We start from the raw sequence: 18,763 nt of genomic DNA on the forward strand, positions 1-18,763 counted from the left end.
AATGATCAAATCTATTGATATTCTGCTGAGTTCTAGAATATCCATTTCTGAGAGATCTCCTGGAATTATATTCATTCCAAACATACATGTGACATTCTGCAGCTCTATGTCCAAACTTTCCACATGAATAACAACGACCATAAAAGATAGGTTGATACCTGGGAGGAAATCTTCTTCGAGGAATTGTCTTCCAAGGTTCTTCCTGCGAATCTTGATCTCTTGATCTATCTGGGAGATCTACCTGCTTGGTAGATTTTGCATATCCATCTTCTTTAGTTGTCATAGAAGGACTTGACTCCTTTTCGACTTTTTCTTTGTAACCAAGACCAGTCTTGTCGCTGCATGATCGCTGGTTGTTGATGAGTTCATCCAAAGTCTTTGATTTGTTGGCATAGTTTTGAAGAGTTTTTCCATTTTTTACTTACTTTCGTAAAGAAACGATTTTAGCTTCCAATGCTTCTCTTTCCTTGTTGCTTTCCTTTAATTCTTTCCTGAGCAATTCTTCAATTTGTTTGTATTCTTCAACCTTAATTTTAAGATTTAGGACCTGTTCCCTTTCTGTCTTTAATTCGTCTTCAAGAGTGTCGTTGTTCTTCTTCTCGGCCTTGAGCTCTTTGATAACCCTGATTACTTTGTTTTGAAATTCAACCTCAGTCATTTCTTCTTCTTTGTCTCCTTCTTCGTCAGGTGCCTCTTGCTTATTGTGCTTGTCCATAAACAATATTCTTCCATTGAATTCTTCGTCGTTATCACTATCTTCTTCAGATGAGGAGCTATCTTCTTTGGAGAAGAAACTTTTCTTAAACCATTTCTTCTTGCCTTTCTTGTTGAACTTCCTAGGACTTTTCTTTCCTTTCGTAACAACCTCATTTTTGTGAGGACATTTGGTTGCAAAATGCCCAACCTCACCACAATCAAAACATATTAATGGAAGTTTACCTTTGAATTTTTCCGTACTTGTTCTCATTTTCTGCGTGAAGTACGCAAACTCTTTATCTGAGAATTCTTCTTCATATTCTTCCTTTTCCTCATCCTTACGATTGCAAGATTTTGCTTTCGGAATCTGCTTGTCCTTACTACTCTTCTTGGATGTGGCAAATGCTATTTCTAAGTGAGATGTGTCATCCTCTTCTTCAATCTTCATTTCATATTCCGTAAGAATTCCATGCAATTCATCTATGTTGAGATTGGTCAGATTCGATCTATCTTCCAAGATAGATACCTTAGGGTTAAATCTTGCTGGCAAGGTTCTGAGGATCTTTCAGACAACAATTTTCGTTTCAACAGGTTCTCTCAAACCTTCCAATGTATTTGTTGTTTCATCAACGCGCTGAAAGTATGCAACAATATCTTCATCTTCCCTCATTTTGAGTTGCTCAAATTTTGCCCTGAAAATTTGAAGCTTTGCTTCTTTCACCTTTGAGTCACCTGCATATATATTTTCAAGCTTGCCCCATACCTCTTTAGTAGTTTTGCAACTCAATACCTTAAGATAAACAGATTCGATAAGCCCACTGATAATAAGATCTTTAGCCTTTGCATCATATACCATATTTTTCTTACCTTGTTCATCCTGGGTCGATGTGAAGCCTTTGTCAACGATTTCCCATACTTCGTATCCTTGTGCCAGTAAATGAACCTGCATTCTTCCACTCCAAATTTCATAGTTATTTCTATTGAACAAAGGAACTCTATTCTTAGTATACTCCATGATCTCCTTCCAGTTGTTAGACTGCTATTGAAGGAATCAAGCTTTGATACCAATTGTTGGAAACACTGGGGGGGGGGTGAATCAATATTCCTTAGCAATAGAACTGTTAAATCTCTTTAGAGCATTAGTTAATCTTCAATTATTATTAATATTTATGCAGTAATAACAGTAAATAAAAGAACATAGTAGGCACAAGAATTTTAGATGGAAAACCCCCTCCGGGTCAAAAACCACCAAACGCTTTTGTAATAAATTCTTTAATCTTTAGCCCCAACTAAAATGAAAGAAACAACTTCCTAGAATTCTAGAAAAGAATTCTTCTCCAGCTCCCACTGGAAGGATGCCCCAACACCTTGGTTTCTTCAGTAATCAACTGAATGGATGCCCCAACACCCTAGCGAGCCACAACTCGCCCTAGCACCACCCTACCACCCTGAAGTGTTGACAGGCCCCAACCTGTAGGCGACTTCATGCACTTGCCTAGCACCTCCTTGCTACCCTATAATGACTGAAATAAGACAAGCCTGCGGATTCCCAAACCAGGGACAACAATCCACGATACTTTAAGATGTACAATAATTTTCGTGTACTTGACCAAATATCCAATCACTCTATGACCTGCAACTCAACCATGACATCATCTCAACAATGATTGCTATACCTCCCAACGCTGCCTCTTCGACTCTAGGCAAAATGACTCTTTTACAACTTTACAATGATGACTCTTTTACAAATGACTCTTGGCCTTGATTCTTCACAATATGTAGATGGCTATCATGTCTTCAAAGGATGTTTCGCTGCAATGCTTCCTTTGATTTGATACCTCTGCTCTTGAATTCTTGCTTGATGTTGTACTTGAATCTTCTTCTACCTGCATGCAAAAATTGCCCCGCGAAACCAATCCCAAAACAAAACAAAATACCCTCAACTTACCTCTGCCTGCAAAACACATGTAAGTGCATAATAATGAATAAATACAAATTAAAAATTACAATGCGTACCTGAAGTGTGCTTGTCACTTTTGTTGTTGGCTTGCTGTAGCAGTAGACAATGACTCCCACTCCTAATATAGGCCTAGACTCTATGCAAGACTATATCCAAAACTGAAATAAGATATATACAATAAAAACTGATGACAGACCCTAGACTTGTGATGGACCAAGTTCTAAGTACAACAACAGAGACCATTCTATCAACTATGACAAGACAAGTAACATGAACTTACAACATCATATAGATTTAGCAAACTTGGTGTAGCATCAAGAATATGTAGCATAAAATGTGTAGTATCAAGAATAGGACATCTGAAAAACTAATTGTGACATATAGAGACATAGAGATATAATTGAGACACTGTATATACTTACGTTGTCCTGCAAAAAAGTATGTCAGAGATGATACTCAAAATTCAAATGTAAACACTAATCATACATACCTTGCTATGGAAGACTTACCCTTGAATGTTGATGTGTGGTCCTTACTGCAATGATCCTTGAATGCATGCTTTTTGTTGTCTTCTAGGAGCTTGATATTGAATCTGTTGTATCTACGTAATTTCAGATCTCCAGGGTCTGAAATTTTGTTCTTTGATATCCCTTTGAGTCCTCTTTCCAACCCCATAGGTTTGGTCAATATTTGATTTTTCAAGAAATAGTTATGCCCAATCTCCCACGATGACTTGATTATAGCCTGGTTCAGTAGAGAAAACTTGTAGGAAGTCCCACGTGTCACTGTTACGACCTTCGGCCCTAAAACCAATACCCAACAAACTGCAGTCTGTCCTCTTTCTGTCACTATTTACGAAATTGGAATCCAATACACAAATAGAAAGTTATGACGATTTTTCCAATGTCAGCTGTTTGACATGGAATTCAGGAGCCTGTAAAAACCCTAACTTCCTCAGATCATATGTCCGAAAATATAGCAAACCAAGATCTGAAATTGGGTCACGAGGTTCATCACGATTTCGGCTCAAATGGGTTTTAATTTCAGTCTGAAGTTTCACAGAAAAAAATCTATAGCGAAAATTCCACGATGTCCTGTTTGAAGCCACAAAATCCCTATTAGAGGAGGATATGAGGGTCACTATTTATATGAATGTCTTGAGTTGAGAGGGTCCTGAACAAGTGAACGTTGGTGGGATTTTAGGAGCAAAAGAAACATTATTAATTATTGGCTATTCAATGACCACAACCAATTATGAGTTCCATGCCACAACCCCATAGGGTTTTAGCCCACTAATTCGGGTTACTAACTTCAAACCAAATAACTCTCAAACTGTGAAGAACTGGGAGGCGTACCATATATCAACGGAAACATCACGACGAGTAGAATCCATTGAAAAGATATTTGACGCAAAATAATATGAGTTGTCAAGTCAAAAAGCCCTTGCAAGATCGGGGTAGCCCTTGGTGCTACTTGGGTTGACATCAATGACAATCACTGATCAACATGGTGCACACCTTTTCTCTTGTTTTATAAATGCAAAATCATTGCCTTTGATGTGTACATTCTAAATCTTTCAAACTATACACTGACATTTTGTCAATTCAAGTAATAAACAAAATGGGTGTTCAACATGTCTTCGTCATTAATGATGATAGTTGTTGCAGAGAAAAGGAATGTGCTTCTAGACTTTTAGTTCATTGTTCCTTTTACTAAAGATCTTAGTTTGCTGTTATTTATATTGAATAGGGATCTGGATTTGGATCAATGACAGGCATTGTCGAAAGGGCAAGACATCCATATGAGTTGAAAAGGGACAGTGGAAACTAGATGATTGACATTGATTATTATCTATCTTTGCAGGTATTTCTACATTCTCACATCATCAGATCTATTAGTGCTAATTTTCCACCTAGACAATGGAGAACGCGACTCTTTTCAAGAAAAATAAAGTATGTAGGCCACCATAGCACATTTGAAATAATTTAACCAAGCATGTTGTCTAATGTGCAATAGCTTCTACCTCTACACATCGACTTCAAAATGTTCTATTTTCTATGTGACCTGGTTCTCACTGGCTTCTATTTCCAGATTCATCCTATTGTATCTGGATTCTGTGTACCCATCCAAGGTACAAGCCCAGGACGTCTTGCAGATTTTCTTGAACTAGACTCTTCGAAGGTGAGAATTTGCATCTCATTATAGTCCTAAGGCTTTTCAAAATTTGTATGACATTTTGTATGAAGTTGACAAAATGTCTCTTTTGTCAGTTTGAACCAAAAATGAGTTTTGAAGTTATCGGTAAAGTGTCAACTACTGCATTTCTCTCCAGCCTCCTGGATGTTAGTTTTTGGTAGCATCAGAAGTGCTATAGCCTTGAAAATTGGCTGAGAGGCTAAGGCACATGACTTCTAAAGAACCCAGAAACCGTTTGGTGAAATTCCACCCGGATTGTATTTTATTAAAATAATTAATATTTTTAATGGAGTTCCTATGTCTAAACTTAGGGAAATTAAAATATTAATGGGTATTAATCAAAATATGGGTGAGAATGATTTAGAAGGCGGATCAAGTCATGTTTTAATCTTAGCCGTTGATTAGAGACTTAATCTCAGCTGTTGAAGACTCAACAGAAAATGTATAAAATGGAGGCTTGGGGTTCATTTGGAAATACAGAGAGAGAGAGAATTGATCTGGAAATCGATTTCTGGGGCTAGGAAGCTGAGAAATTCGAACTAAGTGATCATTCAGCAGCAGAGGGGCAATGATAATCCAGGAGGACTTTCTGGAAAATATAGGCAGAGAGGCAGAGAGAGCTTGTAGAGAGGCAACGCAGAAGCCGGGGGAGCTGATGCTGGGTTAGTTTAGGCCCACACTGTCCTGACGTAGAGCCAGAAGGGCCAACGCAGAGCAGAAAAGTTGCCTATCACGCAAAATCCAGAACTGTCGGGAATAGCCGGAACTACCGGGAATTGCTGGAACAGCCGGGATAGCTGATGCAGGGCTAACACAGAGCCTATGCAGGACCAACAGAGAAATAGGCGGGGTTAGCCAAGCTTGCGCCGGATCAACCAGAATTCTGCCGGGTGAAGTGAGGTAAAACTCACTTAGATTTTCTGTCAATATTTTTCTCTGTAAAGGATTTCTTGATGAGCATCCTAGATTTGTATTTAGATATTTCTTCTGCATAATAATAAACCCTCAGAACTGCTGCACCAGTTTTCCCGCATTGGGTTTTTTCGCGGACTATTGTGTCCAAAAATAAGTGCGTCATGTGCATCTTGTTCTTTGCTCTGTTCTATGTTTCATGAGATCAAATATTTAATTAAGTGTAGGCTGTAGAAGTAATTTGCTTCATTATTCAGAAGGATACCTTGAATGTAATTTAAAAATCAAGTAGGTGAAGTAAATTCAGATTTGTTGCAATAGGGGTTCCTTCGAGTCTAGGAACTTTTACATGGTATCAGAGCATTGATTTTGAAACAGGAAGAGCAGATCCAGTGCTGAGCAGTGACAGCGAAAGCTGCACTTGGCAGCATTTCGAATCCCCTTGAAGGGATTACGCAGTCCTTGCCGGGAAGTAGATCCGAGGAAATCTCTCTCTGAGTGAGACGATAGAGAGGTATGATTTCCAGTTTGTGAGTTTGTAGAGGCAGAGGGAGTGACACTGAGCCTCAATGTAGTGCTTGAAGGGCGCAGTTTCTGTTGGACCAGAAATCCGATGGAAAAGAACGAAGACTTGTAGAAGGGGAATTTTCTCCTCAGAGAACTTTCTGCAAGAAAGTTCGAATTTCTCATTCGCTGAGCAATTGAGTAGTGCTAAGCAGTGACTACAAGAGTCAATTCGACAGTTAGGTGAGATGGCATCACATGGGCTCAGAGAACAGAACAAGTTGGAAGGAGCTTCCAACTATGTCATATGGAAGACTAGAATCTTAGTTGTTCTAGAGGAATATGATCTCGAGGCCTATGTCAATAGTGTTGTATCTGTTCCTACAGACAATGATCAAAAGAAGAAGTACAAGGCTGAGTAGGGGAAGGCAAAGAGGCTTATTCTCGATGGAGTTCGAGATCATGTGGTCTCACACTTGCATGGCAAGGATACAACCCGAGAGATGTGGGAAGCCTTTTCTTCTCTATATGGAGGCTCTTCCGAACAACGGAAGATCTATTTGGAGCAGAAGTTGCAGTAGGCTTTGATACAGAAAAGAGAAGGGGTGAACCTCTATCTTCAATGTCTTCAGGGCACAAGAGACCAACTTGCTGCAGTGGGGTCCACTTCTCAGCCAACCACAATGGTGAGGATAGCCCTGAATGGAGTCTTGGATGAATGGCAAGTTTTCGTCCAAAGCATATTGGGCAGAAAAAAACTACCTTCATGCGAGGAGATGTGGGCGGCGCTTCAACAGGAGGAGTTAAGGAGGGACCTAGTGAAGGTCAACCTCAGTGGCAGAAGTGGGAGTGGCGCAAAGACAAAGGAGGAGGAGGAGAACACAACTTTGGCATCGAAGGGACAACAGAAGCCAAAGCAAAAGGAGGACATTTTGAAGGTGAAATGTTTTAGTTGTGGCAAGTTGGGCCACTATGCATCTTAGTGTCCTTTGAAGAAAAATGACAAGGACAAGAAACATTATCCTAAGGCTGCTTCAGCAAAGATTGACGAGGATGAGTCTTCTATGAGCGCCCGCGCATCTCTAGTTTGGAGATGGGGTGATATTGAGTTGTAGTCGGGAGGACTACATGTGGGTAGGATCCTTGAGGAGTCCACCTCTTGGATCAATTCCTTGCTACGGGAACCCAAGATTTAGCAGTGGCGAGATGGACTTAGTGTCAGATGATGCAGTGCAGTGTTTGGAGGACAGATGCAGTAGTTGGGGACCAGAGATTGACCAACGAAGAGCAAGGTTGGCAACAGTGCAGTTGGCACAGTGCAAGAGTCAACAACAGCGCAAAAGATTCAAAGGGTTAGAATCAGCAGTAGTGAGATTCCAACATTCATTGTATTATGTTGAACATAGTTAAGTTCAACTAATTTTGGATGTTTTTCAATTACTTTTCTCAGCAACTAAGTTGCAGTACGAATGCAGTGTTAATAGTGGCAGTGCTAGCAGCATAGTAGATACAACGTTTGAAAGCGAGTTGTAGTACAAATGCAGCAGTGGCAGTGGCAGTGGCAGTGGCAGTGTCAGTGTCATGGGCATTAGTACAGTAGCAGCAGTAGCACAGTGTTGGTGGCAGCAGTGCAGAAAGTTGGTGCTTCAGAAATAGAGCAGCATGCAGGTAGACATTGTTGATAGAGCACTTTCCTCGCTAAGAGGGAGTGTTAGTTTTTGGTAGCATCGGAAGTGCTCTAGCCTTGAAAATTGGCGGAAAGGCTAAGGCACATGAGTTTCAAAGAACCCAAAAACCGTTTAGTGAAATTCCACCCAAATTGTATTTTATTAAAATAATTAATATTTTTAATGGAGTTCTTAAGTCTAAACTTAGGGAAATTAAAATATTAATGGGTATTAATCAAAATATGGGTGAGAATGATTTAGAAGGCGGATCAAGTCATGTTTTAATCTTAGCGATTGATTAGAGACTTAATCTCGGCCGTTAAAGACTTCACAGGGAAAGTATAAAATGGAGGCTTGGGGTTCATTTGGAAATACACAAAGAGAGAGAATTGATTTGGAGTTTAGAAATTCGAACTAAGTGATCATTCAACAATAGAGGGGCAGTGAGAATCCGGGAGAAGGAATTTTCGGAGAACACTGACAGAGAGGCAGAGAGAGCTTACAGAGAGGCAATGCAGAAGCCGGGAGAGCTGACGCTAGGCCAGTTTGGGCCCACACAGTCCTGACGCAGTCGGAAGGGCCGACGTAGAGCAGAAAAGCTGCCTGTCACGCAAAATCTAGAATTGTTGGGAACAACCAAAACTGTTAGAACAGTCGGGATAGCTGACACAGAGGGCAGAGAGGTTGACATAGGGCTGACGCAGACCCTACGCAGGGCCAACGCAGAAATAGTTGGGGTTAGTCAGTCTTGTGCTAGATCAATGTTGCACGAAGCGGGAGCGAAGCGGAAGCGCGGAGCGCGGAAGCGTCATTTTCCAAAAATCTAGGAAGCGAAGCGTCCACGGAAGCGTCTGCTATATATATATATATTTTTATATTTTTTTGCATTTATACTCAAAACAAACATCCCAAATACCAAATTAATTGTAGAAGACATGAAAACATGCATATTTTTGCATAAATCAAGATAGATATGGCATCCATGATTCCATTGTAGTTACTAGTATGTACAACAATCATCTATATTCTAGCTATTACAAACATACATCAAATTTTTAAGCATATTATAAAACATAAAACATTTAAGCATATTATAAAACACAAAACATAGAGCATATTATGATTTATCTAGCAAGTGAGCAACTGTCAACATTTGTCATGTCCAAAATTCAAATAATAATGTTTACAAAATATGTCACTTGGTCACCGCCAAGCCAAAAAGGTTCAAAATTCAAATTCACAAGTCTACAAGTCTAATGAGTAATCTATGACAAAAAGAAGTAGATTGTGAATATATCTACTAATCTCTCCTCCTTCCACCACGAATAGAACGTGATGGCGGGCCTCCACGTGGTGGCAATGAAGAAGATGGTCCCTGTGTAAGTCGTGGCACTGGAACTGATGAAGAAGAACCCCCTGCCGTTGGTGTTGAACCATGGAACCTAGAAACCAAGGGACCAGATGGGGGTGGGGGTTGTGGCATATCAACACCCGTGTCATCATCCTAGAATCGCTCAAAAAATTCATGCAAAAAAAAAACACTAGTTAACAAAAAAATTAAAAACATGAATTAGAGAAATGCTTTATAAGGGAAAATTGGAAAATTCATACCACAATGGACATACCTGGATAAGAGAATCCTCTAATTGCTCTAGTCGCAACACTCCATCCTCCAAATTGGGCTCCTCTGGATTCTTGTCCCAAGTCAACAAGTCTTTATTAGACTTTGCATCTTCACAGTAATGGGACAACAATCGCAAGTTGTAATGAACATAAACCAAGCTCTCTGCCCGGTCTAAATTCAACCTGTTCCTTTTAACACTGTGGATGAAAGAATAAGAGCTCCAACACCTCTCTGCAGAAGAAGTGTTTACCACCTGTGATAGAACCCGCAATGCCAAACTCTGTAGAAGTGGAGTAGGCCCTCCATGCATGTTCCACCACTCAAGAGCAAAAAAATGCTCTCGATCTTGAATTGCATGCATGCTCCCAAATGGACCAGTGTTGCTCGTATAGTTGCTCACCTGTCTCCGTACCAATGCAGCCTCCTCATTATCAGGGATTAATCTACTCAATGCAGCCATATATTTTTCGTGAACCTCTTTATCTTGGTGTGGTTTTTTCCTGCTTCCCCCCCCAGGTGCTGGTTTTGAAAGCCATGATGGATGATAGTATTTAGGTGTCAAAACATATGCTAATGCATGCAATGGAACATTTAGCATATCCCATCGGTTTTCCACCTCTTCACGAATATAATTGTACAAGGTGGTATCTCTAGGCTCAACAATGTCTTTAATCTGCCCCAACATGCTATCCATTTGCTCATACACCTCCCCAATTACTGGTCGATCTGAATCTGCAAACTTGATCATGTAATAAATTGGTTTGGTGAATTGCAAAACATATTTAACCTGTGACCAAAAGTAACTGTCAAGAACAGTGTCCTTGACTTCATTAGCACCATCTGTGTCAGTGTTAATTTCATCCCATGTTTCAGCACACACCAGATTAGTTAAAGCTTGTCTCACCCTCACTAGCCGCCTAAAGGTGAGGTAATAACTAGCAAATCTTGTCTTTGCAATTTTAAGCAATTGCAACTTGGAGTAAGTGCCATAGAAGTAGTTTACCCTTGTATGCCCTGTGATGAATTTAATGAGCTGCTTCCCTTTCCTGTAAACCTCAGCAATCCACCCACAATCTTTGTGTTTCACAATATCATGCATCAAAAGGTTCAATGTGTGAACCAGGCACCCAGACCAAAAGATGTGTGGATGAGTACGCTCAATAATTTTTCCTGCTAACTTACAATTTGCTGCACTATCTGTGATCACTTGAACCACATTACGGACCAACATCTTTGATTGATTTCAATAGGAGATCTGCAATGTTTTGTGCAGTTGCACTGATGGAGGAGGAGTCATGAGATGCAATAAATACTGCACCACTAGAAGAAACACCAAGAACATTTATCAAATGTTGGTTTTTAATATTTGTCCACCCATCTGATACAATGGATACCCCAGAATCCACCCACTCATGTGTAAAACGTGTCAAAGCTCTTTGAACCTTAGCTTTTTCTCTTTCTAATAACACTGTTCTAGCTTTCTCATAGTTGGGGGCCTTGTATCCTTTTGGGGCTTCATTGATGGCCTTTACCATTTCATGCCAATAGGGAGAGCGAAGCACATTGAATGGTACACCGCAAGCACAAAGAAAACGGACTATCTTTCCATCCACATCATCCCTCCCAGCAACATTAAGGAAATCCCCTATTGTTTTTCTACCTCCAGAGGTTGCAAAAGTACCATGAGGAGATGGGCAACTACCAAATTTAGAGGTTGCACTTGATTCAGAATGAGTTTTTTGTTTCTTGTTTTTTCGTTGTGCAGCCATCTCTATTTGGATGTATTTTTGTCTTTGTTCACTTGAAATGTTTGGGCAAATGGTTACCCCCACAGAACCCTTTTTTTCATCACTCTCCAGCACCCCACAAAGATGCCTCCTCAGACGGGTATATGAACCCGTATATGGTTTTCCTCCATGACAACCATGAGGGCACAAAAATTTGTAAGATCCCACCACCCTTTCCCCCTTCAAGTTTGGTCACATAGTTCCACAAGGGATTTGATGTACCTTTCCCATCTTGTGCTTCAGTGTCCCCTTCAAGTTCATCCCCTTCCTCTTCAAACCCTTCCTCCTCATCATACATTGGGTCACTACTATTAGGACCAAGTTCATCCCCTTCCTCTTCCCCTCTATTCCTCACCCTTGCCATCATTAAAACCAAGAGTGGAATGATACATAGAAGCCAAAAGAACACCATCTTGGAATATGGATATAGGTGGTGGACAACCTGTAAATAAAGGAGCAAGTAGAAACAATGGGAAAGAGTAGGAGAGGGAGGAGAAAAATACATTTTTTTTTTCAAAAAAACAAGGGAGTTTGGGGTTTGAACTTACCTCTTTAGCTCTTGTAGATGAAGTCCTCCAAGCTCTTGCTCCAAGCTCCTCCTCCTTCTCCTAGCTCCTCCTTCTTCACTCCTCCAAGCTCTCCTCTCTTCTCCTCTCTTCTCCTCTCCTTTCCTCTCTTCTCTTCTCCTCTCCTCTCTTCTCTTCTCCAACTCTCATAAACTCAAAGTGAGAAAATGAGAAGAGAATGGGGGCTTTATTCTTTTCTAAACTCACCCTAAAGTGACCCTAACCCACCCCTAACCCACCCCCTCATGCTTAGTTAAGTTAAATTTTAAATGAAATTAAAAAAAAAATATGTTTATTTTGCTGCCCCGCGGGTTGCGTGCGGGTTGCGCCCGGGTGGCGTGCGGGTGGCGTGCGCTTCCGGGCAGGTTGCGTGGCGCCACCTCTTGCCCGAATCGCCTTCCGAAGCGCGATTCCGGGGGCAACGCAACCTTATTGGCAGGAATCGTTTTTAAAACATGGAAGCGCGCCACCTCAAATTCGGAATCGCGATTCCTTTGGAGATTCCGGAACGCTTCCGCACGGGTCGCGGTTCCGGGTTAGGATCCGGCGGGGGGGGGGGGGGGCGATTCCTGCAACCCTGTGCTGGATTAGTCGAAATTCTGCCAGGTGAAGTGAGGTAAAACTCACTCAGATTTTATTTTTCTCTATAAAGGATTGCTAGATGAGCATCCTAGATTTGTATTCAGATATTTCTCCTCATAATAGTAAACCTTCAGAACTGCTGCACTGGTTTTCTCGCATTGGGTTTTTCCAGGGACTATTGTGTCCAAAAATAAGTGTGTCCTATGTATCTTGTTCTTTGCTCTATTTGCTGTTTCATGAGATCAAATATTAATTAAGTGTACGCCGCAGAAGTAATTTGCTTCAATATTCAGAAGAATAATTTGAATGTAATTTAAAAATCAAGTAGGTGAAGTAGATTCAGATTTGCTGCAGTAGGAGTTCCTTCGAGTCTAGGAATTTTCACACTAGATGGTGATGAAAGGTGCAACTTCAGTGAGGAGTGATATTATCTATTTGGTTCTGTTCATTAAATTTCTGATTGCTTCTTATATCTGAGTGTACTTTGTTATATTGCATTTTGTTTAATTCTCTAACATTGTTTGAGTTGCCCCACAGATACCATGACTGCGAGGCATTCTTGACAGTATACCCACATTGTTCCTCATGTTTTGAATGTCCTAGTGTCGCAAGCATAATTAAAAGCTCTGAAAATCATACAACCAACTCCGGAGAAAAAGAACAAGATGAAACATTATCCAAGACATCAAGGGAGGCAACTGAGAAATATTGGTGCTCACTTCATTGTCCAAAATGTCAAGATGAGGGTGTACCAGGTGTAATTTTTGCTGCCATACTAGCTAATCAGGTTAGCCGTCAATTACGGGATTCCATAGTAGGATGATAAGTATGTCATCCCGCTAATACTTCTGCATACTGCAGAGCTAGTGTCTATGCTTAGTTTAAATACTCTTTTGCATTGTGCTATGCAGGTGAAAAGGCGGGCAGAAAAAATCATTGCACTGTACTATACAGCGTTAATGATTGTATGTTTTTTTCCCAATCTCATTTAGATGCCCTTTATTAACTATAACATTAGAAGATTACAAGGAATTCCTTTAAGTTGAACTGAATTTCCTCGGTTGATTCTGTTCTGATCTTGTATTTTTCAGTGTGATGACGAAATGTGCAAGCACACAACTAAAAACTTGAACTTGCGGGTTATCGGTGATACGGAAAGGGGAACAGTTTGTCCAAATTATCCTCGCTGCAATGAACATCTTGTCCAATAGGTAATGATTGGTAAAATTCTCATGGCACGTGTTTTTCGCCTAATAAGTTCTTTCAAAATAGAACTAAACAGCCAAATTGTTAATATTTGGGAGCAGTACACCGAGGTAGACCTGTACAAGCAGCTTACATACTTCTGCCACATACATGACATTCCGCGTGTGATTTAAAAGGTTTGTGATCTTTGACTGAGTTCATCCTTACTGCCGGACAATTTTGTTTTGTACAATAACATTCATTGTTGGCATTACTAGAGAAATTCAATCAATGTTGGCATTACTAAAGAAATGACCTTTTGCAGTTTGAGTATAATTCGAGAATGCCAGCAGAGAAACGCCTTGCCAAAATACGACCTGCAATTGATGCTGCAGCTATGACTATTCACAAAATAAGAGATCGTTGCGCATATGGATGGGCGCAACTTACTGATATTGTAGTCAGTGTCTAACTTCTTTCAAATCCATCTACATGCTGCACTTCATGTTTTTTATCTTTTGTACTTGCAAGGGCATTCCGCATGTTTTTTATCATTAGTTCATGTGCACATGGATTTCCCCACATCCGTTATATAACTGATATGAACAGCAGTTACATCTTTAGAGGTACCCCTCCATGCTGATGACTGGATTTTTTACATTATGCCCTTGGAGTGAGTATTGAGCAGAACCGTTGTTGTCACTGAAGCACCAATGCTAAAATTCTGCAAGTGGCTGTCTTGTATTATAGTGATTGGTAACTATTTCAGCACATGTACACAAGTTAATGTCATTGAAATTTCTACCGTATGCCAAGTGCAAGTCTGGTATGACAAAGGTGGTTTGGGGTTTGGTTTTTGGTTGTGCATGCTTTTGTGTTGTGGATATTTATAACTAGCAATTGCCTCAAAATGTGCAAGGAGACACCAGTAGGGTTTTTAAATTGCAGAAATTGTACTTAGTTTCCATAATGAAGCAAATAACCATTGATATACTAAATTTAAGTTTTTTTAGTGTATATTTTTAATGTTTATAAAATTATATTTTGGTTTCAAAATTTAAGTAAATGTTAATCTTGTCTTCAACTTTAATTTATTTATATTAGCATTTCCCCTCTCAATATTAGGATATAGCATATTAGTCACTATGGTTAGTTGTGTTCTGGCATGTGCTTATTTAGCATCAATGCAATAAGGCAAGTGTATTCATGGCTACATTATTAAAAGTGGATTTGAGTCTGAGGTTGTTGGGACTGCCCTCATAGATATGTATGCAAAATGTAAGAGTATAGATATTGCGGAGCAATTGTTTAAAATAATAGGTAGAAAAAAATTGGTGTCATGGAATGCAATACTTGTTGGGATTGCTGAGAACAGTGATGATAAGGCCTTTGCACTTATTAATCAAATGCTACTAGAATCTATAAAACCCATCTCAAGCACCATCGTGAGTGCCCTCTCAACATGTTCCCATCTAGGGGTTCTGTAACAAGGAAAATGGATCCATGATTACATGATTCAAAGTAATTTTGAAACAAATATCTTTGTAGAAAATTCCCTTGTAGCCATGTATGCCAGGTGTGGGGACATAGAAGCTGCAACCCAATTGTTTGAGACGATGACAACAACAAATGTGGTCTCATGGAATACAATGATTGTTGGTTATGTGCAAAGTGGACATGCCCACGAGGCTTGTGACCCGCAATTTTGTGGGTGATATCCCTAGGAGAAAAAATTTCCCCATGATGGTCCTCAGCCAGCAGCCGACGACCCCTTGCAACCACCAACTAGCACGTTGTGCCATTTCTCTGCCACCTAAGCCAACCATGTGGTCCCTCACCCATCGGTTATGATCTTATGTTTGAAGGTGGGCCTCCCGAACCTAAAGGTATGCCTTGTCATTTGGTAATTGAGTATTGTAGTTTGCTTATCATAGATACTTCTGGCCACGGATTAATGAAGGTATTTAGCAAAAAGAGTGGGTTAGGTATGTGCTCTTGTCCCCTAGACCTCTTTTGGATGTTAACTTTGGACCCTAGTCCCATGGGATCTCTTTTACTGACCTTTGGGCTTTATGGATGGTACTACATGGAAAACCTTGATTTTGGTTGTGTGGTCCTGCTCCCTCATCCACATATATCACTCCCCTTCCACTCATTATAACCCCATTCATCATTTCTCCCACCTGGGTCCACATTCTTCCACCGAGTCCACATAGGGTTAGCCTTCCCCTTCCCATTTCCCATACCTTGGGTTGGGCCTGGAATGATGGCCGAGAGGTTTATGCAGCTGAAAAGAAAAGTAAAAGCATAATTGGCCACATTCAATAGGAAGATGTACCACAAAATGCAAAAGATGGCTGGGACAAACACATTTAGCATGTGGGCAAAATTCAATACATGAGCTCTACCCCATCATCATGGGCATCATTCTGGGTCCTACAAGTCCTAGATGAGCCTCATTTATCATTCAGAAACCCATGATTGTCCCAACCCCTGGTAGGTAATGAACCACCCTACCTTAAAGGGGGTACCCACTGCTATATCTTACACATCATGCTCTTATCCCTTGAGCCCCAAGCAGTCAATTAAAGAGAAATCATAAAAGACAAAAGGCATATAAAGAAGGGTGGAAAATTCAAGGTCGGGGCACCTCATGTACCACAATTTCTCCCTCCTATACATTATATACCCAAGTGTGGGCTTCCATTTTATTAGCGACCTTTTACCCCAGCATGTGGCCCAGAGTTGCCCCTTTCATTCCCTACTCCATTCATCTCTTTATCACATGCCACCACCCTTAAAAAGGATGTACCTTTGACATACTATCCCTTTTAAAAATAGAAACCACTTAATAGGATACTTAGTTAACCCCATTTGGAGCTTAGAGACATTAACACATGCCAAAGCTCACTGTGGAAGGGCATGCCATCATGAAGTGCCCACATGTTGTCCATGGTTTGTAAGTTCTTTTACTCGTCTTCCTTTTATGACTTATTGTATTGGAAGGCTAGGGGACACATTGGATCTTATGCAAGATTGCAGATGATCTCCATTTTGTGTTCGGTCTTCGTATACAGGGTCCTAACCCTTTAGAAGGCTACATTGGCACATGTAGGGTGTGTGGAGAGCGATGGGCCTCCACAGCAGTAGACAACACTCCATGGATCCCCAAATATGTTTAGATATTGCTCAAGATTCACCTATTGGACGAGGAAGATGCACCTGGTTCACCATGCCCAGCCGACCCCACAGTTGTACCATGCACGTGGAAGATGACCATGGTTCACCATGACGAGGACTTGTATGCTGATGTGGCATTACTTACACCATCATTTGAGCCCTTGCAAATGGTCTACAGACATCTTCGATCTACTTGGAGACCCATGAGGTTACTTGTGTGCCCTCACACCCATTGGGAGCACCACAGGTTTATTATTTGGAGAACAAGGGGCCAACCCCTTGTCCACTACTTTTGGGAGTCCTACTCATCATTGTGGCATGTATGGACTTCACCAGGCTTCTTAGAAGGCCCAACGACATGTATTATTGATCATTCGACCGCTTGAGAGGCTTATTCCAACCTATTTAGGATTAAATAAAATTAAAATAAGAAAATACAAAATCTTCTATTGTAGCTACTGCAACAACTCTCCAAAATTCATGACTTTTCAAAATTTTGGAGCCCCTGTGCTATGTCTGTGTCTATCTATTACTTCCAAAACCTCATCGGTTGGCCAAAACCCTTGTGATCTTGTCACAAATCTAACTCATGGAGACTCGAAGGTTTATTCTTTTTCCGAAGTCAAACGTCGCATCAAGTCAACTCTCATGAGCCTAAAACTTGCAACCATGCGACCTACTTCAATTTTGGCCAAGTCAAGTTGCTAAGTCACAAGGAAAAAATCATCCACTTAACTGATCAATTAACCTAAATTAACTCATGCATGTAGAGAATTCGAGTTACCCAGTTGAGATTGGAGTTCAAGGGCAATGTACTATCAGCTGTAAACACTTCCAAGTTGTATAGGTGGTGCATGCAGTTAGAGAATTGACCTAAAGGAATTGCGCAATCTAGATGAGGGAATTTCCTAAGTAATAGGTGCCCAATTCGTAAGGGAACAACACAACGAATTAGGAGCTTGGAGGGCTTGAAAATTGGCTAAGTGTTGGCCAGAGTCATTCAGTTAGGCAGATGATAGAAAATATAGGTGCAGGTTGAGCTCAAGCTTGAGCAAAGCATATTGTATTCATCCAGATTCTTTGATTAATGCAATACAGATAGTAAGGGGTTTTGAGCAATTGCTTTCCCCTAGATAAATCTCTGTGTATGTGTATTAAATATTGATGCATGTTAATGATTTGTGTTCTCGATCATGAATTTACTTCCACAGATCAGTAGAGTAGCTTCTAATCTTGTGATTTAGAAAATTTCATGAGCAATTTAGAATCTACACATTAATTTCTACAGGGGCGGTTACTGTGGAGAAGGCCATATTACATGCTCAACTTCTTGATCTGATTTACTCTTAGTCGGACACGTTATAAGATATCCTTCCTGTTGTCGCGCAGATTGGCACGACAACGCTCGGACCGGGGGCTGTCACTCTGATCCCCGATCCCTCCGTTTAAGCCTGTCTCCCGCGGCTAAGGGGGTTAGACCCTGCGAGATGATGAGACCAACTGTCGACCAGTTGGTTGGGAGACACGAGATACGATATGAAAAACACTAAAATGATTTGATTAGTTAGCAGACCAGTGCCTTGAGAGATTGTTATTAAAATGATTACTTGTTAAATGATATGGAAGAATAAACCGTGAATAGCAATCATCCATCATCAGCTAAATCATAATGCTTTTAAAACGACCAAAACGATATCCAGCAACTGAAAATCTTAAAGGATGAATGCTTTAAACCACCACGAATCATAAACCATTAACTAGATATCAATTTCGCATCTCGGCTCAGAATATTCAGCATGAAAGATATAGCATGATAATAACTGAATACTGGCAAAATAAAATTTCCGCAATATTTTTATATTTCAAATTTTTTTTTTTTTTTTTTTTTTTTTTTTTTATTTTTC

The 18,763-nt window shown here is 40.4% G+C and overlaps 2 protein-coding genes across 2 annotated transcripts in view; one reads left to right on the forward strand and one right to left on the reverse strand.

Moving 5' to 3' along the window:
* Positions 1-14,579, forward strand: part of LOC149211516 (DNA polymerase alpha catalytic subunit-like) — a 67,892-nt gene extending 53,313 nt beyond the window's left edge. The window contains exons 4-8 of the mRNA XM_089391519.1: positions 13,032-13,281; positions 13,406-13,459; positions 13,586-13,705; positions 13,802-13,876; positions 14,005-14,579. Of these exons, the coding sequence (XP_089247645.1) occupies positions 13,032-13,281; positions 13,406-13,459; positions 13,586-13,705 (424 nt within the window). The 3' untranslated portion in view covers positions 13,802-13,876; positions 14,005-14,579. The remainder of the gene's footprint in view (positions 1-13,031; positions 13,282-13,405; positions 13,460-13,585; positions 13,706-13,801; positions 13,877-14,004) is intronic.
* Positions 9,087-10,123, reverse strand: LOC149211517 (uncharacterized). The gene is made up of 2 exons (XM_089390453.1): positions 9,561-10,123; positions 9,087-9,439 (listed from the first exon to the last, which is right to left on the reverse strand). The coding sequence occupies exons 1-2, from the start codon at positions 10,017-10,019 to the stop codon at positions 9,236-9,238; spliced, it is 663 nt and encodes a 220-aa protein (XP_089246579.1). The 5' UTR covers positions 10,020-10,123; the 3' UTR covers positions 9,087-9,235.
* Positions 14,580-18,763: the final 4,184 nt, after the last annotated feature.

This window comes from Pinus tabuliformis, chromosome 1_1, assembly GCF_031772625.1.
Source record: "Pinus tabuliformis cultivar Carrire ecotype Pingquan chromosome 1_1, CPIR1, whole genome shotgun sequence".
Lineage (NCBI taxonomy): Eukaryota > Viridiplantae > Streptophyta > Pinopsida > Pinales > Pinaceae > Pinus > Pinus tabuliformis.